The sequence below is a fragment of the Simochromis diagramma genome, unplaced genomic scaffold (assembly GCF_900408965.1).
Source record: "Simochromis diagramma unplaced genomic scaffold, fSimDia1.1 OVJJ01000304.1, whole genome shotgun sequence".
Classification (NCBI taxonomy): domain Eukaryota; kingdom Metazoa; phylum Chordata; class Actinopteri; order Cichliformes; family Cichlidae; genus Simochromis; species Simochromis diagramma.
In genome coordinates, this window is record NW_024387030.1 from 4,638,342 (window position 1) to 4,664,107 (window position 25,766).

The window sequence follows — 25,766 nt, forward strand, 5'->3', positions numbered from 1 at the left end:
AAAAACAAAAACAAAAAACATTATCCTTTCATACACCAAAGTAGGTATTGAACAAATGACACGAAATGGTTTTCTTTCATTGTTTACATTTGTTTTGTATTGGAGCTACAGTTAAAAACAACCCCCCCCCCCCCCAACAATTGTATTTACAGTATAAAGTGTAGGATGCCATTGTTTTTTTTTTTCTGTAGCTTTAATCATTTACTCAGACAAACCTAAAGAACGTACATTATAAAGAAATTTGACAGCAAAGACTGAGACGCACTGAGGGAAAGAGGAATAATTAAGAGGCATCTTCTAGCATGTTATTAGGCCACAGCTTTAGCTGGATGTAGGACCACAATGTAAAATAAGTTTGACATTCCTGGCATGGAGGGTTGGCATGAATTTTAAATATGCTGATTCTGCTTGAATCACATTGTTATCATGTGTATGTGCAATCAGATAACTGTGGAAAAAGCAGTAACTTACAAACCACCAAAAACAATCCTTTTATTTTATTTATACCTGTAGCACAGCCATTACTCTGTCTCAACCATAATGACATAGCATATACACCTTTTACATATTGCAACAGATCATACAATTTCCTTTAAAAGTAAAATGACATGTTAAGTATTGCCACTTGACAGACATTTAAAGTCTTTTCAACTTCAGGTAGTGTTAGGTAAAGCATGATTCGACGTCTCAGTTTGCGTGATTTTACTACCGAACAGGTTTCTATTTATTCTTTTACAATAGGGCTGGAGAAAGAAGAGATACACACAACTTTTGGACACAATTGTATAAAAAGTACACTTCATTGTTTTTCCTCTCTTTGGACAGAGAAAAAGTTTAAAGGTAAGATATTTATTAATAATAGGTAATAGTGTTTTAAAAATATAAATAACTGCATAAAGACACATCTTCTTTGCAGTTTGACCTCTAGTTATTTATGGGTCCCATTAATTACTGGTTAGAATTAAATGGACAAAAATACTGCATATTTAACATAAAACCACCAGTTCTCATGAACTGGCAGAATCTGCTGCATGAAGTTTGCAGCAGTGATAAATATAATAAAATAAAAGTATTTCGTAAAGATACAGTGCAAATATCGACTTGGACACACATTTTACGTTAATCCTTTGTGATCATTTATAATGGTACGGCAGCGGAAGATGTGACGGGTTTAGGTCACACACTATCTTATTGAGGCTAGAGATCTTCTCCTCCAGCAGGTAGTTCTTCTTCTCCGCGATTTTCTGACGTTGCTCAGTTATCTCCAGAGCCTTCAGCAGCTGGGCATTCTCCACATACAGATCTTTGATTAGTACGTCTGCTTTGCCGTTCTTGTGCAGCTAGAAAAGTCAAAGTAGATAATTGATTGTAATGGGTTACACTGAACGGCAAGGTTTTGAATAATTTCAAATTGTTCATTAAAACAAGGAGTTTAGTTATGGAGTTCCACAAGGTTTTGTACCAGGATCGATATGTCTGTGAAGGTTCTCAGTCATCCAGGTCATCGTAGTCAAAGGAGCTTGCAAAGAAAAGCGTCTGGACTTCTTTAAGTTACTTGAAGACGTTTCACCTCTCATCCGAGAAGCTTCTTCAGTTCTAAGGTCAAATGGTGGAGAGTCCCAGATTTAAAACCTAGTGGGAGTATCCCCCCACAGAGGGACAAAAGGATCCCCTGATGATCCTCTAATCGCCTGAGCCAAGGTGTGAAACTGGGTGTGGGTCCCAATCAGCCAGGGTTTCAGGTGAGCTCATTGTGAAACCTTGATAAGGTGGGGCCACCTTATCAAGGTTTCACAATGATTAGAGGATCATCAGGGGGTCCTTTTGTCCCTCTGTGGGGGACACTCCCACTAGGTTTAAATCTGGGACTCCCCACCATTTGACCTTACAACTGAAGAAGCTTCTCGGATGAGAGGTGAAACGTCTTCAAGTAACTTAAAGAAGTCCAGACGCTTTTCTTTGCAAGCTCCTTTGACTACCAGGACCCATACTATTTCCCTTAGGTAGTATTATTACAGGATACATTTCAATTGCTATGAAGACTAAATGGAGTTGGAATTATCTAAGAAGACAGAAAACACAATATGGGTGTAGTTTAAATTAACGACATAACCTTTCTAATTCTAAGTTTCTTTCTCTCTCCTTTTAAAAATTTAATCTCTGTGGAATTGCAAAGCATCTCAGAGTGATGTGGAAAAACAAATTCATACATTCTTGGCTGGACTCCTGCAATCACTCATTATCAAGCTGCACTAAATGTTCCTCTTCACATATAAAGTAACAATGAGACCCCACCAGGCCTCTTCTTCTGTGGAAAGAGCTCCAAATTGATGGAGGCAGATTCCCTTCTCTACATTTAAAATTGGATTTAAACCTTTAAGTTTTGATAAAGCTTATAGTTTGGGCTGTATCAGATGATATTGAACCATCCCATGTTGATACAGGCTTAGACTGCTGGAGAACCTCCCCTTATGCACTGACCATGTTTCAGTAATGAATATTATTAACTTTTGTCCGTCTTCTCCCACAGGTTGTGTTGCATTGTCATTATTACCATGTGCCCCCCCCCCTCTTTTTCATTTCACACTAGAAGTAATCGTGGCAGACATTTGCTCCTGTAGTTTGACTCTACTGGAGGTTTTTTCTGTTAAAAGTGAATCATATTTCTCCATTGTCACCAAGTGATTGCTAGCATTTCTGATATTGCAGGATATTACCTTACAATATAAAGCACAGTGCAAGAGAGCTACAGTTGTGGGCCGGTGCTATATACAAAGTAAAAATAAAACCAAACTAAATTAATAAGACTCCTGAAAGGTTGTGTTTAACAATCCAAATTGGCCAATGTATAATAGATTTTCTTCAAAACGGCAGTCCAGCTTTGAACAGCACCTTAAAAACAAATTAGTGGAAGCCAATGAACTGAAACGGAACTGACCTGGTCTTTGAGTTGAGCAACCTTCTCTTTGAGCAGCAGCTTGACATTATGCAGAGACAACTCAATTTCCTTCATTCGTTCCTCCATGCGCTTCATCTTCGTCTCCCTTTCATCCTGGGGAGAAGACAGTCAAGGACATCGTCAAACTGCTGCTGATGCAAGACTACCATATAAAATGAGTTTTTTAGCTTCTGAAAAAATGGAAATGTGAGCGTGAGATGAGTCAGAGACACCATACAGACGGCATTTCTTGTGAGCTAGTTGCTTTATTCTTTATTAATGGATTTCTGTTACATTTCTTAAGAGATGATGATTCACTAGAAAAATAAATACAAGTATAAAATTATGACTTATATTCCAGATATAGCTAGAAAAGAATATTAATTAATGCATAAATAAAACAAACTCTAAACATGAAAAAAATAAATAAAATAAATAAAACAAATGTACATGTGTAGGAAGAAGAAGAACAAAAATGCACTAAATGATTAAAAAACAAAACGCAGACATAATGACGCACTGTACTAAAGACACACTACCAACCTCACAAAGATTTAATAAATACCAGTCAAACACTGAAATTAATTACCAAACATGTTTGATCAGTCCTTGCTTAAAAACCAAAAAAAACCAAAACAACAACAACAACAACAACAACAACAACACCAAAACAAAAAGATGTGATTCACTTTGGGTGCTCAGCAGCAACAAAAGACGCCCAGAACACAAATGTATAGTAGAGGACTAAAAACTTGGTACCTTCACTGAAAAATCTCCATGAACCCTGACTGCACATCAGGTAGCATCACCTGGCAATAACACGTGTGAATGGTTTGATTGTTAGAAAAAGACTCAAAAGGCTGTCAGGCACTAACCTTGGCCCTTGATGACAAGATTTTTCCTCCGAGGATACATACATATCCTGTCATAAACCCTTTAAAGTTTTAAAAAGACAAGTGCATGACAGTCATTCCCAGAAAGTAAACCCTGCATTGAAAAGACTGATCAGGATGTATAATGAATCCACCAAAGGTCTGGTCCTACATCTTTCCAGTCTATATAAGCTCAATAGATTTTTATTTATTCTTTTTAGAAAACATAGTCTATCAACTGTCAATGCAAGTATTAGTGTGATCAAAATCCCATTGGGAAAAAAAGCCAGGAGCCTTTTCTGTGTTTTCCTGCCACCTAGCAGCAATGAAATACAACTACAACTTCATGCCATTTATCTCAGGCACCACGAATGTGGGGCTTCATGTGCCACATTCAGATTTTTACTCCGGAAACAGAGGGAGAGCAGAATGTAAGCAGTCTCTAAAGCGAAGACCAGGAAATGACGCTGGCGTTACAATCCACCGATCCGCCGGCAGCTGTCTGCGTGTGCCGCCCGCTGCTCCGGCATCGCCCCCTGGAGAGAAAAGGCAGGTACACTTCACCAGGGCTCTACCCTCTAATCCTAAAGATGGGCTTTTTATGCCAGAGATGTGTGTAGACTATCGAATAAATTAAAATAGACGAACTAGGAATCCTAATATGAATGCAGATTTATTAATCTGCAGGATGTCAGCATTCCTCCTGTTCATACTAGCCAAGAAAACATCTCTTTAGTTTTGCGTTTTCAAATTTATAGTTCACTGTTTAAGCACTGCGAATTTGGAAAGTGGTATAAGCCAGCATGAACAGCAGGACTAATCATACATATAGGGATCTCAAACTTCAATCAGTAACTGATCCTCACTGATGACGTGCTGAACAAAGATGTGGGCAAACTAGGACTAAGTCAGCAATTACTAAAAAAAAGAAAAACTTAATCTGCAAGTAAACTAGAAATGGAGTTTTCTGCAGATATTGTGCATAATGTTTGTGTTTCAAACAAAGTCCACGTGTTAATGGCAACCTGATGATGATAGATGAAGGTGGAAGATGCCACTTACACATATGATAACTATAAAAGGACAACTTGTATTTGTTGGGAAATGAAGACTTACGCAGAGTGTGGGAGAAAACATGAAAAAAGGAAAAAATAATAATAAAAAAATAAATAAATAAATCAGCCACCTCACCCAGATGATCACACCATGGAAACTATTTCAACCAGCATTCAAGGTTGAAAATAAAAGACAATGAATTCAGAAACAAACAAAAACAACAAAACAAAACAAAACAAAACAAAACAAAACAAAAAAAACACACATAGGTGCCACAAGCTAAAACACCAGACCCATAAAGGTAAACTCTACAGATATGAGAAAAGGAGATGAAGACAGATGGGTGCCAAAATGAATCTACGACAGGTATTAAAAAAAAAAAATAAATAAAAAAATAAATCTCAAAAACACAGCAAACACAGCTTTAATAAATAAAGGAAAAAGAAAGGAGCGGAAAACTCAGACGAGGAATGGAGGACACTCAGCTCAGGTACACTTTCTTTTTGCTATGATGTTGAAAATGATAGTGATGTCCAGTTTTTCATTGACATTTACAGCCACAAGTACAATATGAAAATGCTGTACATTATTTAATATCTGAGCAAGTAACAGCAGTTAGGGAAATAAGGAGGTGGTAAACACAGGTGCTTCTAATCACATTAATGGAGGCCCTGTGAATACACAGAACAAAACCTACATTAATTAGAAAAACCTGCGTTTAACTACAATTTCATGGCAAACTGAAGCTGCTGTGACAAAGGTCTATGTATCAACTCCCATTAGAAAGTGAACCAGCATGAGAAGTGGTGCACAGGCTTCAAAGATTAATTTAATATTAACAACAAAAGAAAGGGAAAAAAGTGCAATGTGATCGAACAAACTAAGTGTGAGAAAAGAAGGTCAATCTATAAATGTACTAATGCAGTACTTATTTAATATATCCAAGCTTACTTAAGCAGTAAACTATATTTGGTCGGGTTTGCCATTGTGGAAGTTCTGAATTGCACTGTACCTGCATGTTGTCTGGATCTTCACCACGGTGCTGTCCTCTGGGCATCCTGTGAGGTGATGGAGGCAGGAGTCCCATGAATTGTGCCTGCAAAGTCTGGAAATAGGAAAAAAATATTGTTTAAATTATTTTGCTTTCTTGTTAAACTGTTATATCCAAAGAAAGCTTTTAAAAAAAAAAGCTGGAGTACCTCGAGCAGCTGTGTTGTTAGTCGAGCCAGCTGAGCCTTGAGCGCCTCGTTTTCTTGCTGAAGGCTCTCCAGCTCAGTGCGTCTTTGTCCACCTTCACAGCCCTGAATGAAAAGCACATGTAGTGAGAATTTGAGGACTTTATATAATCGGAACATTCTTTGGTTATAGTCAGCAGCATGCATGCACACCATGGTAAGCTCCCTTTGTGCTTCAAGCTCCTTTTTAAGAGATAAGTTTTCCTGTTCCAAGGCCTTCATCAGAGAGGACGGACTCTGATGTTTGTGCTGCTTCAGGGAGAGTATGGTAGCATCAAGCTGACGGACCTGCAAACACAGAAAAGAAAACTCACATAACAGAGAAAAAAAAAGAAGAAGCAGCTTTTAAAAGCCTGCCATTTTTCTGTGGTGCTCGGCTCACTTTTTCTCTGGACTGGGTGAGGTCTCCTTTGATGCTGCACACTTCTGCTTGAAGTCTCTCGTTTTCTTGCCTCAGTAGCTGCTGCTCCTGCTCCATCAGCCGAGACATCTCATCTCTGTACAGCTTCTTGCTGTGATTCTGCAGACCGCTTGAGTGCAGGGCCATCTCCAAAATACGGTTCTGAGATTAACAAGGGCAAAAGGTCAGTCTGTTCTGCCCTCAGCTTGTCTTTTACCTTACTATAGAGAAACAAAAACCTCACTTTATCTATAGCATTCTGCAGCTGTTTGTGTAGCAATGCAACTTCATGTTTTAGAGAATCCCTCTCTTGTTGCGAGACACGAAGGTCCGACTTCAGACGAGTACTTTGATGGTTGACAGTCTGAAGAGTTTCTTCCATAGTCTTGACCTTGAGTGGAAAGAAGCATATTAGTGCTAATTAACGCACCAAGTTAGAGTCCTTTGTGTGCTTTGCTAAAAATCTCTATAAATTCTATTAAAATGCTGTGAAATAAGCCCACTATACCCCAACTATTGAAAAATTACCAAACGATTTGTCATCTATCTGGCGACCGAGTGAGATCCTTTAGGCTACAGCAGCCTTACCTTCTCTTGAGCTTTGGCTAGCTGGTTGCGCAGCCCTACAGTCTCCTTATCCACACTCTTCCGCTCCTCTACGAGGTGGCTGAGGTGACTCTCCATTGTGCCCGCCGCGATTGCCTGACAACCAAAAGACACCTACAGGTGTAAGGAAGCAATCTTTTGCATAACTTTAATGGTAAGGGCAGATAACACCCAAAGATCTCAGCAGATCACAGCTGGCTTCAGGCTAGAAACGACTTAGTTTGTATTTTTTCCTGCATCTTAATCATTGCAGGTATTCAGAGATGGGGATGAGCTTGGGTCATTTAATTCTAAGAAGGGGTGATGTTAGGAAGTTCTTAATATTGTGTCTGTGTTACATTATGGTGGAGTTGGATGTGAAGTGTGCCCATAATCTAATGCTCACCTTCTCTCTGAGGTTAGAGAGCTTCTGTGACAGCTGGATATTCCTCTCCTCCAGCTGTGCAGTGTCCTCCAGAGCTTTGGTCAACTCTGCCTCCAGAGCAGACACACAAGCTGCCAGCTAACACAAAACAGCCACCAATTAACTACCCGCTACCACCCCCACCACACCGCGGCGACTATCAGCTGGTCATTAAACGCCGTTTACCTTGTTTTTCTCTTCAGCAGAAGCAGCTTCCCTCCTCTCATTTTCCTTTATCAATTCTGCCAGCTGCTGTCGTAGACTCTCCGTACCGGCAGTATTTTGGGCATTTTTCTCTGACAGCATCCCATTCGCATCCTCCAGCTGCTGACTCTGCAAACGCAGCTCTGCAATCTGTGGAGATTCATGTCTTTAAGTAAATATCTTGGTCCAAATAAATCGAATCCAGTGTGTAAGGACAAATTGGTTTCTTTTGTATATTTAAAACTTTTTTGTATTTATTTTTGCATGACATCACCTGTTTTTGGAAATTCTGTGATGCTTTTTGAGCTGCTAGCTTCTCTTTCTTCAGGTGCTCCCATGTTTGTCTGTAATTAAGTGTGAGAAGAAAATGTGATTATGCATAAGAAAAACAAACAAACAAACAAAAAAACCCTACTGTGGTGGTTAGCCGCTAACTATATTTGGTGCTTCTTACGTCAACTCTTGCTGGACTTCCTTTAAGTCCTCTTCTTTCAATGCAGAGATCTTTTGCCTGAGGATGACGTTTTCTTCAGCAAGACGACTGGCTTCAGATCTGGAGACAAAAAGTCAGAAAAATAAATTCAGTGAAACTGCAGGAATCCATCACACACGATGCATGTTGAGTACATATGAGAATCACCAAACGGACTGCAGCACACCGATTATAAACAACTCTACAGTTTACACACACACTAAACGACTTCTTGCTTCTCCGCTGATGACCTACAGGGACAAAAACTGTCAGGCTCTGCTACAGAGGGTTTAGAAGCTCAGTCGCAGCTAGAACTTCACAGCACTAAAGGATGGTGGTAACACCGGCCACAGAAGACAAAGGGATCCTAGTTTTCTCCATGTTACCTATGAGCCTGCGTCACTTCGTTTAATGTCTGTGACTTGTCTTGTAGCTCTGTGATGGTTCGATGAAGTTGCGTGTTCTGCTTCTCCAACGCCTTACAGCAGTCTTCAAGATCAGTCACTGTATCAACATTCGCCTCCAGCTCCCTATCTAAATCCAGAAAAGCCTCCACTGAGGGGTTCTCCAGTCGTTCAGCATCTAGGCCAAAGGCTGAAAGAATCCCATCCTGCCTTTCTAATTCGCTGAACAGCTCAGACAGTTTAGTGTTTTCTTCTCTCATCCTGTTGATCTCATCCACAAGTGAAATTTGCTGCTCTTTGAAACTATGGAAAATATTGATCCTGCTCTCAAGGCTCCACACCCTTCTCTCAAGTTCACCATTTTGCTCCTTCAGTTTGGTATTTTCACACATGCAATCTTCATACCTAATCTGAAGATCTGTCATTTTCAAGGCCTTTATCTCCAGCTCTTTGACATGCTCCATTAACAGCAACATTCTAACTTTGAGGCTGTAGTTTTCCTCCAACACCTGGTGCCCAGCCTTGATCTTTTCATTGTTACGAGCCAGCAGGTTCTCTAGTATTTCAGTCTTCTGCTGAAGCAAAGAAATCTTCTCATGCAGGAGAATGTTCTCCTCTGTGGTCGTATTATAGAAAGCCTGTAGTTTCAGCAAAGGCTGCTGCTCACAATCAGAGTCTTGATCCACACATTCATGTCCACATTTAACGTTTCCCCTCTTTAGTTCTGCGAGTAAATGTTCACAGTCTGAATCCGGGGAGTTATTCAGTAAACAGTTAACCTCAGCATCCTCCAGACACGGTTCACCAGGGTAACCTGTCTCCTCCAGCGTTGAGGACACAACCACAGTCTCATGATGCTGCTCATCTTCCTGGGAATAGCTTTTAAACCCCACTGCTGCTACATCTTGAGGATTGTTCTCTTTACATAATTCAAGAGTTGCTTTGTTCTCACCATCTTCAAAGGCCTCAAGTGATGAGACGGGCCCACATTTCATCTCTGGGAAAACTGCTTCATTTGGGTTTTCTGTGGATTCTGACTCGGGGTGATCAGAAGGTGCCAACTCACAGCCTGCGTGATAAAGTTCAGCTTGCTCGGGGAAATCAGTAACATAAATATCATCACCACATCCCTGAAAGCCATCAGCATTTGCAGGACACAATTCATGAGTCTCTTTCATATCTTCTTGCACGATATTTTGTCGGAGTTCTTGGTTTTCACTAGCACCCATTAACTCTCCATCTCCCCGAATGTCACTGGTAGCAGAGCCATCTTCATTGTTTGCGTCAAAAACATCCACGTTTTCAGTGGCTTCCTCTCCTGCATACAGAGTCCCCGTTAGAGTCTCTTCATCGCTATCTTGTTCATCCAGAATTTCAGGTGTTTCTTCACCAAATAAAGAAACGCATTCTCTGTTGTGTAGCATCTCCTCCATAAATGTGTTCATCCCCTTCAATTCCTTCATCTCTTTGTCTTCCACTTTTTCCACAGAAGATAAAAGCTGTTGGATTTCCATCCCCAGCTTTTTAACTCTTACTTTAAAATCTTCTGCCTTAATCTCAACTGCATCTTTTAACTTTTGCTCAAGAATCGACACACTTTCCTGTAGCTCACGCCTGTCAAGCTCAAAGTCTACTGCGGCCCGCTTAAGAAGCATCTCCAGCTCTTCGATCTTCATCTTTAAATCATCGCGCTCATTTAAAAGTTCAATCCTCTCTGCTGTCTGTCTTTCTGAAATACAAAGCATCTCATTGTACTTTGACTCAAGTTCTGAATTACTACTCAGAAGTTCTTCCCTCTCCTGTTTAAAATCATCAACTGTTTCATTCAACAGGAGCTCTGTCTGAACAAGAAGATCATGTTTGGTTTTCAGGCTTTCCTGAAGCCTGTTATGGAGATCATTCAGCTGCTTGCTGAGCTCTATTTCTTTGGTCTGAGCCTTGCAAATCAAGTCATCGAGCTCATGTTGCAGCTGCTTTTTCTCATTCATTAGTGCTTCCATTTGCTCTTGGTGAACACTTTCTAGCTCCCCTCTTTCTTTTGTCCACTCCTGATTTAATCTCTGTCTTTCCCCCTCCGCTGTCTCCTCCATCATTTTTCTTTGTTCCTCTGCTCTCTCGAGAGCCTTCTGCATCTCTGCTTCCCATTCGAGCTTCTGCTTGGCGTGGCTTTCAGAAAGAGCCTCCAGCTCTCTTTGGTAGTGCTGTTCAAGTTTCAAAACATCAGCCTGAAAACGCTGTGCAACAAATTCCTGATCACACGAGAAACGATCTTCCACTTCTTTGATTCTCAGGTTGAAACTGATCTCGATGTCCTTCCTGCACATGGTTATTCAAGGGCGGTTACAGAAGCAGTTTGGAAAGTATTACATTATAATTGCTGACAATCCTCAACAAAGGAGGCTTTAAAAAAAATAGCTTAGACACCTTATCTCTTAGCAGAATCATGTTCGATTGTTTGGTGTTACATTAGAGGATTAACACTACTTTCATGTGATGTTAGCTTGAGATTAAGGCTGAAGAATAAATTTTGATAAATTTAATTAGGTAAAATGTTGTTTCTTACCTCTCCTGGGCGATGTCATCTCGTAGTTTGTCTAACATGGCGCTGAGTGTGTCCCTTTCCTCTATGTGCTTGACACTCAGCTCCTTCACGGCTTCTCGATGGCTCTCCTCTAGACGCGCCTTCTCCTCTGCCATCAAACTTTCCAGTCTTTTCTCCACCTCCTCCCTCTCCGTCTCAAACTTCTCCCTCTCCTCATTTATCCTATCCTGGATCATCCCTTCATAATCCTCCTCCAGTTGGAGTCTCTCCCTCTCCCACTCCTCCTTCAGCTTTTTCTCCCTCTGCTCAAACTTCTCCTGTAGCTGCGACCTCTCGAGTATTTTTTCGAGCAGCGCCGCCTCGTGATGCTCCTGAAGCCGAGCTCGTTCCCTCTCCCACTGCTCCCTCAGACTGTTCTCCTTCTCTTCTTGCTCCTTGACGAGTCTCAGCATCTCTTCCTCCAGCAGCATCTGTAAAGACTCGCCGTTCTGCTGATCCAGCTGAGCCCTCTCTTTCTGCCACTCCTCTGTCAGCGTCTCCACCAATTCCTCACGCTCTTCCTCAAATTTCAATTTTACCTCCTCTAGTTTATCACTTAGTTTCTCCTCATGGCTTTCTAGCAACAATTTCTTCTTGCTTTCCCAATCATCTAATAATCTCTTCTCCAAATCAGCCTTTTCCTCCTGTAATTCCTTTCTCTCCTCTGCTAGTCTGGTTTCAAACAGCTCTGCATGCTCATCCTTTAGTTTCTTAAGCTCTGTGGCATGTTGAGTCCTCAGCTTCTCAATCTCAAGACTTTCATAGGTCTCTGTCTGTTGAACTCTTAGGGTCTTCAGCTGCTCTTCCAGGTCTGCAGTGCGAGTCTGGGCCTCCAGGAGCTGGTTTCTTAGTTTTACCAACTCCTCTTCTTGGAGGTTCTTAAGTTCTTCCCTTTCCTCTGTCTGTTTCTCCTCCAGTGAACTCCTCTCCAACTCTACCTCCTCCAGCTGGCTCTGCAGCTCCTGTGCATGGCTCTGAATGTTGACCATCTCATCTCTTAAAGCCTGAACCTCCTGCTGGTGGAGGTTCGCCAAGGCAGCTTTCTGGTCTTCATGGTTCACCCTTTGTTTTTCCACCATGTTGTTAAATTCATTCATCTGTATGGATAAAATAATTAATTATTTATATAAACCTTGTAGTTAATTTCTGAATAATAGTCACATATTCCCTTTCCCCATATTTTAGATTTAATAATCATTTTTATTTATTTATTAAAGCACTTGGGAGTGGAGATGCAGAGGACCCTGCAGAGGTCTCACCTCCTCATTTCTTTCCAATTCTAAAACTTCTCATTTTCTTCAGCAGATTTACACATTAAAAACTGGTGGTGCTAGCAGACTAACCTTGATTTCCAGCTGGTTTCGCAATTCCTCGATTTCACGCAGGTGCTGCTCCTTCAGCTGCTCCAGCATCATCTCTGCTTCTAGGCTCATACTGAAAGGCTGAACCTCCTCTGAACCGAGACCTGTGAGAAGTCAAGTTAGAAGTGAGGGGTTGGTTGATATTTGACAAAAGGTTAAAAAACAAAGCAGGACAACACAAATAATCAAACACCAATAAATAACCTCTAAATAACCAGTGCAAACACAGTGAGTCAGTCAGTTATCACTGCATTAATTTATCAGTGCATTTAAGTGTTCAGGACCCAGTTAGTCTTTAGAAGTAAATAGTCTCTGAAGCTATAGCTGTGTACTTTGGGTGATCTGTATCGCCTGCCTGAGGGCAACAGTCCAAACAAACTGTGACCGTGGTGAAAGCAGTCCCTGATGTTTTGTGGTCTTTTAAAGTAGCGTGCAATGTCCTCCAAGGATGGCAGCTGGCAACCAGTGTTTTTTTTAATTCTTTGCTGTTTGTACCACTCCTTGCAGCACCTTTTTGACTGCTACAGAGCAGCCAGCATCCCACACCTATGTGTGTTTAGTTGCTGCTCAATGTTGTTTTTCCTAAGTAGTCTCTGATGTGCCTTTTTCCCCTGTTCCAGTAATGTTGTCTGACCAGGAGAGGTTCAATGATAGGGGGAAACCCAATTCAAATGACCTTACACACGCTACACACTTCCTACTAATGCAGAATGAGACTGAGTCAAGCCTTTTCCTGTAGTCCATTATTAGCTCTTTGGTTTAAGTAATGTTCAAAACCAGGTTGTTTACTGACAGTTGCTGTAACTCACCTCTGCATGCTGACTCATTGTCACCTGATATCAGGCCAACAGCAATTGTGTCACCAGTGAATTTAATAATACTGTTGCACGATAGGTCATGTATGCAGTTAGTCCTCTTTAATGATTCCGAGCACTATTTTACTGCACTGTTACATTATAGGCTTACCTGGGTCAGACTCCATTCCAGGGCTTTTACTCTCCAGCTCCTCAGAGAGAGGTTTCTGACAAGACTGATGAGTTCTGCCGAGGCTGTGGAACTCCCGCAGCTCTGACTGCAGCTCATCGATACGATCCTGTAATTCCTACGGAATAAGAGTACTTAACGTTAAACATCTGTGTCATGTCAGCACATTTTACACACTCCTGTGTGGAAAAAACAGTCTCTCGTAGTTACCCTGCACTGAGCTTCATAGCCGCTGCGTAGCTGTTTAATGCGCTCCTCTTGGAGGAGGAAGTCTGCACTGTTAGGGTCCAGATCACCAAACTAAAATAAGAAAGGATCATATACTAATTATCATGCTAGCACAGACACAGATATTTAAAAAAAACAAACAAACAAACAAACACAATAACAATAAAAAAAACAAAAACTACAAACATGAAACTCAAATTGCAAGCAAAAAAAGTGAAAGTCAATATTATGAAAATCCATTATATAGCATCTTAAAATGTGTCTGCACCTTATCTTTCATAATGTTGTCCAAACTTGTCTGGAGTTTGGTAATTTGGTTTTGAGCGTCAACTAGTTTTTCATTGCAGTCCAGTAACTCCATCTCCAGACGTCTGTTCTCCTGAAAATGAACAACATCATGATTCTTATATTTTCAAATTATTTTTTGGGGATAAAGAACACAGTGTACATTAGAAACACTGACATATTCCATGCTTAACAAAATAAAAAAAACAAATACACTTGCACACCATGAATTATTCGGTTACCTTCACCGAGATGGAGAGGTGGTCTCGGATGAAAGATTCATCCTCCCTGATCTTCTCGATCTCTGCTTCCAGCTCGTCACGCTGCAGGAAAGCCTGTTGCTGAATCTGCTCCATCTCCCTCATCAGCTCAGATTTTACTGCCGCTAGCTTCTCTTTGTGGTCCTGCTCAAGCTTCCTGCAGATGATCATCCACAGCAGAAAAACTCAACACTTAATATACATTACTTAACAAATTTATTGAATCACCTGTCATAAAAAAAAGCAAGAAAGTACAAATATTTTAGAAATCTGTCAAAAAAAACAAAACAAAAAAAAACTAAAAAATAAATAAATATTGTAAGTCACTCAACTCTAACTGAATTCACATTTTTAAACTCAAATTTGAGCTGGCACACCAAACTTTGAGAGATCAGATATTAATCAAGCAGAACCATTAAAGAGGATTTTTCTGTTTAGGAAAGTAAGTAAATTTGGCATCTTAAACACAAAAATATTAAAGTGCTTTACCATTTTTGTAAAACACAATTTTAAAAGTCATGGATAAAAACAATAACAATACTTTACTTTTAAAAATGTCATTTCAATTAAAGAGCTTGTTTGGGAAATTAACCATTATAAATACAAAAAAAAATATTTTTAATTACCAAATACTGTTAATTTAGGGCAGCTGTGGCACATTGTGTTTTGGTCTAGTACACTGCAAGTAGATTTAATATTTGCTCTCAACTTTTCTTCACAAACATTTAGAGTAAACAAAATTTCTTAGTTAAAGTAAAGCAAGCTAAACAGGCTCAACTGCAGTTTATCAATGAATGAAATTCATTCAGATAACAGATGTAATAAATTAAAACCTGAGGAATGAGGTTTTAATTTAATAAAAGTTAAACATGACAAATGTGTTTCCAAACCTTCCGTTTAGTCACTGGACTTTATAAAATGTAATAAAAGCATCTCAAAAGACGTGTGGTGCGACTGGAATGATAAATTACCTGAGATTGAGGTTATTCATGTGCTCAATTGCAGAGTGATGCTCATCCACCTCATTGGCAAGCTGCGTTTTCTGCTTCTCTGCTTTTTCCAGATCAGATCGGATTTTCTCTTTCTCTCTGAGCTCTCTGTCTACACGCTCTCTGAGATCAGAAAAACCAACAGGAACAATAATTGTACACGAGTTACACGGCACGATAAACAAAAACAACAATCCTGCTGTTTTTATAAAAAGATTTGATTTCAATTTCAACACTATCAGCTTTAAGTAGTTCACAATCCAGTTAATCATGGAGAGCAAATCGTATTAAGATCTGTATGAGCTGTATTATGATGATGACTCATACTCACAGGAGATATCTGATCTCAGCTTTGAAGCTCGCCAGTGCCGCTTTGTGAATCCCATTCTTAGTAACGAGTAGCTCATTTTCAAGTGCCATGGTGAGATCACCAAGACTCAGTTTTCCATCTAGCTCAAAGTTCAAAGCCTGCAAAAAAGTTTTCCAATTAAAATCCCATTTTAAATACATTCCAATTATATTTTGAAGATGAATTCAAAGTCAACAATTTCATGAAACACTGTTTGTTTCACCATAAATAAACTAAGAAGAGTAAGAAGTGTAACTTCAGTAATGTACCTGCAGGATATCAGTGCTGTTTTCTATTCCGTCTTCTATCCAGGCATCCAGGATGTACTCCACAGGAGTGTAACCGGTGCCATCATCAAGAGAGGAGAACAGACGCATGCCAATGGTGCTGGTTAAAGAAGAGAGCGTAGCTATCCTCCGTCCTCCCTCATCAAAAGGCTGTAGGTAGAAGAATTTTTTTTTATACATCATAGCAGAGAAAATACAAAATACTACAGAGATTGAGCCTTTTCTGAATTTCAAAAAGCATCAAAAACAACCCTGAAATTAGCCCCAAGTCTCCTAACCTGGTGAAGCTCAAACCACAAATAGCATACCTGAGTGGAGTGATGCCGTTTAAGCTGTCTGTAGGGTGTTGAGGCTGATGGCGTGGGGGGTTTGTTGTGGTTTGCAACCCTGGATACAAACTCCTGAACAGTCATCATTCCATCGGCAGACAGGCTTAGGAGCGCATCTCCATTCACCTGATATATATATTTAAAAAGAAAAAAAAAAGAAAAACGCAAGATTTTTTATTAATACCTTTACACTGCATTTTACTTGAGTAAAACCAAATAAAATGCAACCATCTTTAGGTTATCAGAGAATGGTCGGAAAAAGAAGACGTATCCAGCGTAGAAATATGCGGGGTAGAAAAGAACTTGTTGATGGCAGAGCTCGGAGGAGAATGGCCAGACCGCTTTAAACTCACCGCTTTAAACTCATAAGAAGGCAACATTACAACCAGGGTATGCAGAAGAGCATCTCTGAATAAAACACGTCAAACCTTGAAGCACATGACCACACTTGGTGCCCCTACTGTTAGCTAAGGTCAGGAAACTGAAGCTACTTTCAGATGGGCTCACAGAAATTAGACAGTACAAGACTGGAAAAACATGGTTGGATGGTAGAATCAAAATTTGGCACAAGGAGCTGTAGAGCATGGATCCGTCCTGCCTTGTATGAACCTTTCAGGCTGGTGGTTGTGTAATGGGGGGAGATTATCTTTGCACACACCAAGCCTCTTAGTACCAACTAATCATTATTTAAACACCACAGAGTATTGTTGCTGACCATGTCCATAACTTTTTGACCAGAGTTTACCATCTTCTGATGGCTGCTTCCAGCGGGATAACGAGCAATGTCACAAAGCTCAAATCCTCTCACACTGGTTCCTTGAAAATGAGTTCACTGTACTCAAGTGATCTCCAAACTCATCCAGTCTCAATCATATAGAGCATCTTTGAGATGTGCAGCTGACAAATTTTAAGCAACTGTGTGATGCTATCATGCCAACCTGAACCAAAATCTCCAGAGAAAGTTTCTAGCACTTTGTTGAATCTTTGCCACGACATATATAAAAGACCAACGCGAATTCAAACCGGTGTAAGCAGTTAGTTTATATGTAGAAGTGCAGTAATTAGTTAATGAAAAGACAGAAAATTTGCTAACAACTTTAGATGATAAAGTAATAATCTCTAATAAATCATGAAATTTGTGTCTGTTGATCCTCTTCCTTTAAGATTTACTGCTGGGAACATGATTAAGTATTGTGCCAGAGGTTGCTTAGATGAGGGACTATCTAAATTCTGGGGATCTTTTCCGTGTTGCAAGGCTATCAAATCAGCAGACAATATCATGCCTTTTACTAGGAAAAAAAAAAAAACATTTTTATCAGAGGCTCTTAAGTTATTTAGAAGTTTTGAAGGACCTTTTCATATCAGTAAAAACAAAAAAAAAAAAGTAAAAGTCTGTGGAAGATAGAGAAAGGTTGTTTTTTTAGGGTTTTTTTAACCATTATAAGAGCCCTCAGAAAAGGAGGGGAAAGGGGGGGGGGGGGGGGGGGGGGGACAACAACAAAGAATAAAGAAAAAAGACCAAGGCAGACATGGTTATTTTAAATCATGGGTAATTTCAAATCTTTGCATTTTTCCCTTTAACATACCTCCAGACCCAAATGCTCACAGAGAGCAAGCAGTTCACTGTGATCAGCACATCCGTCCCATTGCATTTCCATCTCCTCGCAGGCTTCACGCAGCCTCTCCTCTAAATGAGCTGATAGGGGAACAATGGATCCCCGAGGCGTGTTCGGCTCATCCGGGTTCCAGAGATGCATCTGACCTGCACACAAGACAAAAGTTAGATCATGCATCAAAAACCAAACAAAGCTATGTCCTGTATGAAGTAAAATGTCTAAAATTAATCTGAATCTAATGTACCTTCTGCCTCATATTCCTCTGTGCTTGATTCGTGAGCATTCCAGCGCTGAAACAAAAACATATAAAAGATAAAATAAGCTATAATCAGTTCCGTTTGGAATCAGTTAACCATTAAAATATCTACTGAGAACAATTGTCCCAACCCCCCTCTGATTTTCTCATGAGACAATCAGCTGAGTGTGTGTGTGTGTGTGTGTTTAAGCGTGGTTTTAAATCAGACAAGTTTGAGTCTGAATGCAGGGGGGGGGGCTGCAAAAAACACACATACACAGGACCTTTTGTAATAGCACGGGCCCTGACGGGGGAGGTCTGGAGGACTGATTTCGGCAATAGAAGAATAGAATAGCATAGAAATCAAGCAAATAAATCAAATAACCTCAACCATCTGCAATTTCGTGAAGGTATTTACTCAAAATTATTAAAATTATTGGGGGTTATTCCTGACAACTAGCCTCACAAAAAAGGTTTTAAATGATTTTCAATTTGAAAAAATAAAAAAAATAATTTCCTTGTGAAGGAATATTGAGGACCTTAATCGCTGATCTCCAACTCCGAACCCAGAATTCCCACCTATTGTTTGGGAAACCAGCAGTGAGGGAATGAAGAGCAGATGGGATTCTGCAAGTGGCGTTTTGATACATGAAGTGTGGGCATCCAGGAGGGAAGGGGTAGCGGAGCTCATTGTTTCCCTGACACAGGCCTACAACCTCCTCCCCAAGCAGCGGGCCTGCAGTCTCTGAGGCAGAGCCCCCTGACCCAGCCCCATCTGCTGGTCCCCAGGCCGGATACTTTCAGCATTGTTGCATCAAGATTATTCAATGCCAAGATGCGCTTCAGTTTCAGCATCTCCAATAGTGTTTGCTTTTGCGCTGCTTGGCATCTCTGGGTGGAGTCAGAGACAATACACAGAATACTAACATCTCCATCCAAGCTTAAACTTACCACCATTGCACTGGTGAACACTTGGAGGAGTTTCTTTTACTGCAGCCCAGCTTTGCAAAGTTCTGCACAAGTAACTGAATACTAAAGGCATTATTTTCATAAAGATTTGTCAGAAGGTTCAATAAACACTCAGTCATGTGAATTTTCTGGCAATTATTTCATAGTTCAGGCTTTACAGGGTTAAACAACCTGCTAATTGACTATGTATCGTCGTTCGGAGCGGATTTAAAGTAAGCTACTAATAACTGAAAATCTCTGCTGTATGCTATTTGTGAGAAAGGACTGCGTGTGGAAACATGTCAGAAGTGAGTCTGATTAACCAAGAAACAGATCTAGAAGATCAGAGTAACCACACACCCACACCGTTCAATTGTTCACGGACATAAATGACCTGATAATAAAAACTCTGTGACAAGTCTCATGTCCCTTTCCTTTTCAGCATGTGCCAAAAACACAGGATGTACATTTTTAAAACCTCCTATTCTTAAACCTCTGCATAGCCGCCAGCACATAAATCGTCTGATGAAGTCTGACGTTACACAAACGCTGTGGTTAGGTGTTAATTACTCAAGGCTTATCAAACACTAATTATCCTCACAATGTTATTTACAGACAGTACTAATTTGTTATGCAACTAATAGGACCTTGTGAATCTTGTGTTGGAACGCTTATATTACACTACAGGATCTGCCCTGCATGCCGCTAAGCTGATTAGCTAAGAATAACGCCTGAATGCCGGCCCGTGGCTGCAGGGAATCACGCAAGGACAGGAAGTGATAAGGATGGCACTCGAGATGAAAGACCGATCGGTCTCAGCCTTTTACCTCACGTTTCCTGGGAACAGCTGAGTCATAGTTGTCCTCCAAATCCTCCTCGTCGGCTGGTTTTACGTGTGTGGTTTCAGTCAAGTCTGAAATAGGCTCTATTAACTCTGGTGTGGAACGGCGGCCATAACGTTTACCGCCCTTCACAAACTTTGGTTTGATCTCAGGAGACTCTGAGGAAAAATAACAAGAAAGTGTCAAATAATACGCATAGAGTATTTATTCGCAGTTTAGCACAACAAAAACAGGAAAAAAATGTGATGACTAGCATTTAGCTGAGCCTCCGGTATGTACTTCTCCAAATAACTTCTCTAAATCTTGTAACTTTAGGATCTTTTCAAAGCCACATCTGTTTCAGTAAAACAGCCATGAACTAAATGTCAACCTTTAGAGAAATTAACAGGAACCACATAGGTTCAATATATATCATGCTTCACTGACAGGCATAAATATTGACAATGTAGCATTTGCTTTGATGAGGTCCATTCTTTGTGTTGTCATATAACAAGGATCTTACACAATGTAATGATGACAGATCTGTAAAGAAACTGAACTTACATCCAACCTCATCTGTCATCATCTACACAATAAGTAGCATGGTAATAACATAACAAGTCATTTCAAAGACTTGCTTTGGGTCCTGTGGCTGTGCATAGCGGCTTTTCCACTTGTGCACAACCATCAAGACTTTACCTGGTTTTGGCAGGACTTCCTGTTCTTCCTGAGTTGGCTCGATGGATGAAGACAAAACCAGAATAAGAGCATCCTTGAACTGTTCAAAGTCAACCTGCAAATGAATTAAAGAAATACGTCTTACAGAAAGTTCATGAAATTCCTTACAATGGGTGCTATTCTCTGTGGGTGAGGTGGAGTCTGGGTGTCTGTGTGGAGGAGGGTTTGAGCAGGGGCAGCAAGGTCACATTTTAAGAATCAACAGCTGCCAACCCTGAATATGGTGATTTTCTTTGTGCTGCGGAGGCTGACGGCTCCCGGGTTTAGATGGTGTTGGAGGGGAGGGGGATACTTGGGGCTTTTTGACTTTATTGTTGGATGCCGTGAGCAATCATTTAGGCGGCCCCTCTGCTAACATTTACCCCGTCCACTAACACCCACACCTGCCAGACAATAGCCACCCGTCTGTCTACACGCTTACATACAAACATACATCCATGCCAGCATGTGGAGTTAAGCTGTTTGGATACGTCTCATCTTTATTTATGGGTTGAACTATCAGAACCACTGTCCTTAATTGTTTTTTAATACATTTCCAAATGGCCCCTCTCTCAAATAAAAGTGTGTGTGATCAGCACATAGTTTGTCTTGACACCTGGGTTGGAGCTGACCAGGGGTTGGTATCTTAAGCAAACAATGAAATGGCAAATAAATATGAAAAATCCTGGCGTGCACAAGAAAAAGGGGCACAACTAATACCTGTTCTACCTCATGGCTGTAGCTCAGGAGGTGGAACCAAATATCACAATGTGTGTAAATGGTAGATAGAAAGCACTTACGTTTTACTAATCTCGTAAATCCATATTTTAGTCACAACAGAACATACTGAAATATTATTACTATTTAATGACAAATACTGGCTTTTAAATTTCAAAATCAGCTACATGTCTCTGAAAAAAAAAAGTTGCCAAAGGCTGACAAAGAAAGCGTTATGAAAAATAAATAGCTGGAGAAACTAATTAGGTTATTTGGTAACAGGTCACATAACATAACATATAAAAACAAGACCATCTTAGAGGGAGAAGCAGAGTTTCTCAGAAGTAAAGCTGGGCAGAGGTTTATCAATACACAAAAAAAAACTGCATCTACAAAATTGTTATAATATTGTTCCCAAATCCAAAATTGGAAAAACTTTGAATATCTCATAATCTACAGCATGTAGTATCATCAAAAAACTCAAAAGACTCAGAGAATATGAAAAATAACTGTGCACATGGGACAGGCCAAAAATCATTACACAGCATGAAATTGGGATTGTAGCATATATTCAACACTAGTAATAGAAATGAATATTGCTGCATAAATAACAGCTTTTTAAAAAGGGGGTGCGTGTCTCATTTCCAACCAGGTAATGTATAATTTCAGACTTCACATTAGCAGTATGACGATTGTTTATGATGAAACGGCTGCTTAGCAGCAGTGGAATAAACTCACCCTGGCAGTGAGGCGGTCCTGGCTCTGGAGCAGAGTCTGGAGAAGAGCTGGAGCGGTATCATTAAGGTGCAGCGACTGACAGAGGTCGGAGAGCTCCTCTGGGCACAGAGAGCCACAGCCGCTAGTGTCAAAGCCGTTAAAAACTTCTTTCAGCCGCTCCTCGTACTGGTCCTGCTCTTGCCCGTCATCCATCCCACAGGACAGCACCCTGCCCTAAAGAAAGAGTGAAAGAGATGTCATACTTTCCATTACAACTATTGGGCCTCTCGAGGATGATATGCCAGACAATAGCAGACAAGATGAAGGCAAGACATTAAAGTACCTTGACAGGGTTTACATATTCAGTCACAGTGCTAACAGATACTCACAAACAGGATGGCTTCATCAATCTCAGCAGCATCTGTTCTTACCAACAACTTCATCTGAGAGCACTGCCCTGCAACTGAGCTTTCAACGCACTGCTCCAGCCTCATTTGCAGTGGAGGCTTTAGGTAATCCAATTACAATGATTAGACAAACGGATAAACTGATAGACACGAAGATATCCAACAACAACCATGACTTTCTTTTAATTCATTAAATAAATAAAAATGAATCTTAATTTATTTCACTTTGATCACCAAATAATTTGTTTTTTTAAATATCTGTAAGTATTTAGATTATATGCTATTGAAACAGCTAATCAAGAAAACAATGAATACACAGTGGCACCAAGCCAAGTGGACAGAGCAGCCAGGGACTAATTGAGAAAGTTAGACCAGAGCAGTGTGCCAGCATTTCCAGACTGGCAGATTCAGTTACACATGGACCACGTTTTTGTGTCAATTGGGTTGCATCATTTCTCTAATTGAAAAACAACAGAAGCAAATGGACAGAGAGCAGCGCCTCAAAACACAAGTCTGGAGTTCAAGTCAGCTGTAAGCCACGTTTCCCTGAAGTAATGATAGCAATGCAGACAATCAACCTTGGCGAATTATCTACAAGGCTAATATTTTGCTAATATGTGTGATTGAAGTAAGAGAAGAAGCTGACATTGGTCCAAAGCAAAAAGACAGAGTCTTACTAACTTAAGCAATGACATAACTTCCAGACACAACAGCTGAGATCAGCCACATGAAGCTTACCAAAGGTGATGCTTAAATTGGGCTGAGCAGAGTTAGAATACATGTTTCTATTTTTATTTACATAAACTCTAATAAGATTTGTCTGTTTGTTACATTTTTTAATTTGTACTGTCCACTTTTTTCTTGAATTTCAAAAATATGATATTTTTCCACCCTCCTTAGGTGTCTTTATATATTTTATATATTTTGATCACCTAACTTCAGTTTGTCCTAACATAATATATATATTTGTGCATAAGACAAATTCAACATAAAGAACATACCAGTATGTCTAATGAGTTGAAACTCCCCACTCAGGGCTCATCTATACAATAGATATGCTGCCTGACCCTTTGCTCTTCCAGCTGCTCTCAGTGAAATCATCAAGTGCTCGGCCAGGTGTCCCCCCACACTCCAGACCCGGGGTGCCCATTCACTGCACACAATAGGCTGTCCACAAAGGCCAAGTCACTATTCTACATCTGCACATTTGAGCAGCTTATGGAACGCAGGAAAATAATGGTTCAGCAGTATGGCAGCTTACAGAAAACTAATGTTTGGTAAACTTGCAGAGCAACAGGGCGACAAACAGAAAGCAAAAGCAAGCATTGGGCAACTGCTTAGGACCGCTGTATTTTACATGCGTGACTCCTGAACAGATTACTAAACAAAAATCTCTTTGCACATCTTGCTGGCATTGTTGAACTTATTCAGGTTTCTGCAAACAAACTTCTGAGCCAATTATCCAAGCAGCCCTTTACCTCAAGCTTGGCCACAGAGGCTCAAGGTGGCTGTGGGTTGACAGCTGCTGTAGCTTAGGAGTAAAACCAGTTCATATTAGGAGGGAAAAAAAATAGGTTAATCCTAGAACCATCCCAGCATTCACTGGTCATGGTGTCAGTAAAAGATTTTAGCCAGTAAAGACAAAACTTAAAAACCTGATGATTGAACTAGAGATGAAGCAACTACATTTTAATCTGTTTTCTCTGAGGACTTGATATTCTCTCTCTATACAAACCTGTCCAAAGAAACTACATAAAGATAATTCCCATGTTCCCATTTTCTGTAGATCTATGTGAGAAAGTTTAGAAAAAGAATAACTTTGAAAGCCTGCAAACAACCCATCTCAGTCACATTTAAACAACTCTGGGTGAAATGTGAGGGCAATTGTTGGTGATACAAACTGCAAAACTGCATTTTATTTCCATTAGCGCGCTTACTTAACGCCATTTAAATCAAAATGGAAAAAGGTTAGCAGTCAGCTGCTGCTCGTGTATGTTTTGCTTCACTGACTTTTCCCTGTCTTCATCTAAGTAAATATTTAAAGTCACTTGTGAGAATAAAATAACTGTAATGCAGTTTAGCTAGCTTCACTAGTCATAAGGAAAGTGATGGGCTATGCTAACCGCGCTAGTTCATTTGGGAACGTGAGGGAACACTTTTTTAGGATGAAAGAAGCTAAGTACCCAGAGCTGGAGAAGAGAAAGAAAGAAACAAAGAAATGTCTGAGAAAAAATAAACTCACCAAAGTGTCGAAACTTTGCGGACAGCTGGCTCCTTCCTCGAGTCAAATTTGCTGATTAAACACACCTCTAAAAAACTTTAAACTACAACATTTCTCCCGCTACAGCGCAGGTAAACCTTCCGCTCCGGCAAGTTTGACACGCAGCTAATTTGTCGATAGCAGCATTTTGTTCCCTAACATTACCGAGAAAGTAGCTGTCAGGGTTTTGCTGCTGGCTGCTTTGTGTCCGCGGCTGTATCATCCTCCTCCGGCTTGTAGCGGGTTTTGAAAAGCGGTTGTAAGAGGAAGGGGCGGTGACCGACCAAGAAGCTGCAACGCAGTCCTGCCAGCCCCCAGTGGACCAAACTAAAACAGCTCCGAAATCACTACAGTCTTTTAAACTGATAGCTGTGTCTTGTTTTGAATAATGTGTGTTGCAATGCTATCTTTTAGGCAATGTTCAAGCACAGAGGGGGGGCTTTTCAAAACTGGATGCAACCATCTTTGGATCAAACAACCTCTATTAGATTAAAGTTGCACGAGACATTATACTGGCTTTGTTGAATCTGCACACTCAGCAATACAAATCTAAATGGCCTGCATTTGTATAGCGTTTTTCTATTCCTTAAGGACCCCAAAGCGCTTTACACTACATTCAGTCATTCACCCATTCACACACTGGCGATAGCAAGCTACATTGTAGCCACAGCTGCCCTGGGGCGCACTGACAGAGGCGAGGCTGCCGGACACAGGCGCTACCGGGCCCTCTGACCACCACCAGTTGGCAAACATGGGGTTAGTATCTTGCCAGGCAGCCAGGAGGCAGCCTGGGATCGAACCACCGACCTTCTGTTTAGTGGCTGACCTGCTCTGCCACCTGAGCTACAGCCACCCCAAATATTATCTGCCCTTTACTTAAAATACCTCAGAGTGTTTGGCCTATATTTGTTTATATTTAGCTTCCAAGGAGTGAGACTTTGCTCTCTGAAGGGATTTGTGTTTCTTCCTTCATTGGCTACTTTTTCACTTATTTTTGTCCAGTCCTTGTACCTGAACATTTTCAGATGAGTGTATTCTGTTTTTTATTATGCCTCTTAACACTTACCTATGAATTATTCAAACAC

The 25,766-nt window shown here is 40.5% G+C and overlaps 2 protein-coding genes across 4 annotated transcripts; both read right to left on the minus strand.

The window, feature by feature from the left end:
* Nucleotides 1-475: 475 nt before the first annotated feature.
* nin (ninein (GSK3B interacting protein)) lies at nucleotides 476-25,024 on the minus strand. Of its 3 annotated transcripts, XM_040042054.1 has the most exons (28): nucleotides 24,664-25,022; nucleotides 22,036-22,248; nucleotides 20,563-20,656; nucleotides 19,870-20,042; nucleotides 18,104-18,149; nucleotides 17,830-18,005; nucleotides 16,223-16,369; nucleotides 15,897-16,064; nucleotides 15,610-15,746; nucleotides 15,261-15,401; nucleotides 14,272-14,446; nucleotides 14,013-14,123; nucleotides 13,727-13,816; nucleotides 13,499-13,634; nucleotides 12,515-12,636; nucleotides 11,154-12,268; nucleotides 8,169-8,267; nucleotides 7,989-8,058; nucleotides 7,697-7,864; nucleotides 7,493-7,609; nucleotides 7,090-7,203; nucleotides 6,746-6,892; nucleotides 6,484-6,663; nucleotides 6,255-6,389; nucleotides 6,066-6,167; nucleotides 5,879-5,971; nucleotides 2,939-3,052; nucleotides 476-1,340 (listed from the first exon to the last, which is right to left on the minus strand). In XM_040042054.1, the coding sequence occupies exons 2-28, from the start codon at nucleotides 22,225-22,227 to the stop codon at nucleotides 1,134-1,136; spliced, it is 4,569 nt and encodes a 1,522-aa protein (XP_039897988.1). In that variant the 5' UTR covers nucleotides 22,228-22,248; nucleotides 24,664-25,022; the 3' UTR covers nucleotides 476-1,133. The 3 variants fall into 3 exon arrangements, with proteins under 3 accessions (XP_039897988.1, XP_039897989.1, XP_039897990.1); XM_040042055.1 differs by lacking the exon at nucleotides 7,493-7,609 and having other exon boundaries at nucleotides 24,664-25,024; XM_040042056.1 differs by lacking the exons at nucleotides 476-1,340; nucleotides 2,939-3,052 and adding an exon at nucleotides 3,075-4,346 and having other exon boundaries at nucleotides 24,664-25,021.
* Nucleotides 8,274-11,139, minus strand: LOC120740006 (CAP-Gly domain-containing linker protein 1-like). The gene has a single exon (XM_040042058.1). The coding sequence runs from the start codon at nucleotides 10,912-10,914 to the stop codon at nucleotides 8,569-8,571; it is 2,346 nt and encodes a 781-aa protein (XP_039897992.1). The 5' UTR covers nucleotides 10,915-11,139; the 3' UTR covers nucleotides 8,274-8,568.
* Nucleotides 25,025-25,766: the final 742 nt, after the last annotated feature.

What these genes read in the sequence shown, in the direction of transcription:
- LOC120740006 (XM_040042058.1), bottom strand. Translation starts at nt 10,914, where the DNA reads ATGTGCAGGAAGGACATCGAGATCAGTTTCAACCTGAGAATCAAAGAA.
- nin (XM_040042054.1), bottom strand. Translation starts at nt 22,227, where the DNA reads ATGGATGACGGGCAAGAGCAGGACCAGTACGAGGAGCGGCTGAAAGAA. An exon ending in GGAAGTCCTGCCAAAACCAG is followed by an intron (nt 20,043 to 20,562) that starts GTAAAGTCTTGA and finishes ATTTTTCCTCAG; the next exon opens with AGTCTCCTGAGATCAAACCA. An exon ending in TCACCCAGTCCAGAGAAAAA is followed by an intron (nt 6,390 to 6,483) that starts GTGAGCCGAGCA and finishes CTGTGTTTGCAG; the next exon opens with GTCCGTCAGCTTGATGCTAC.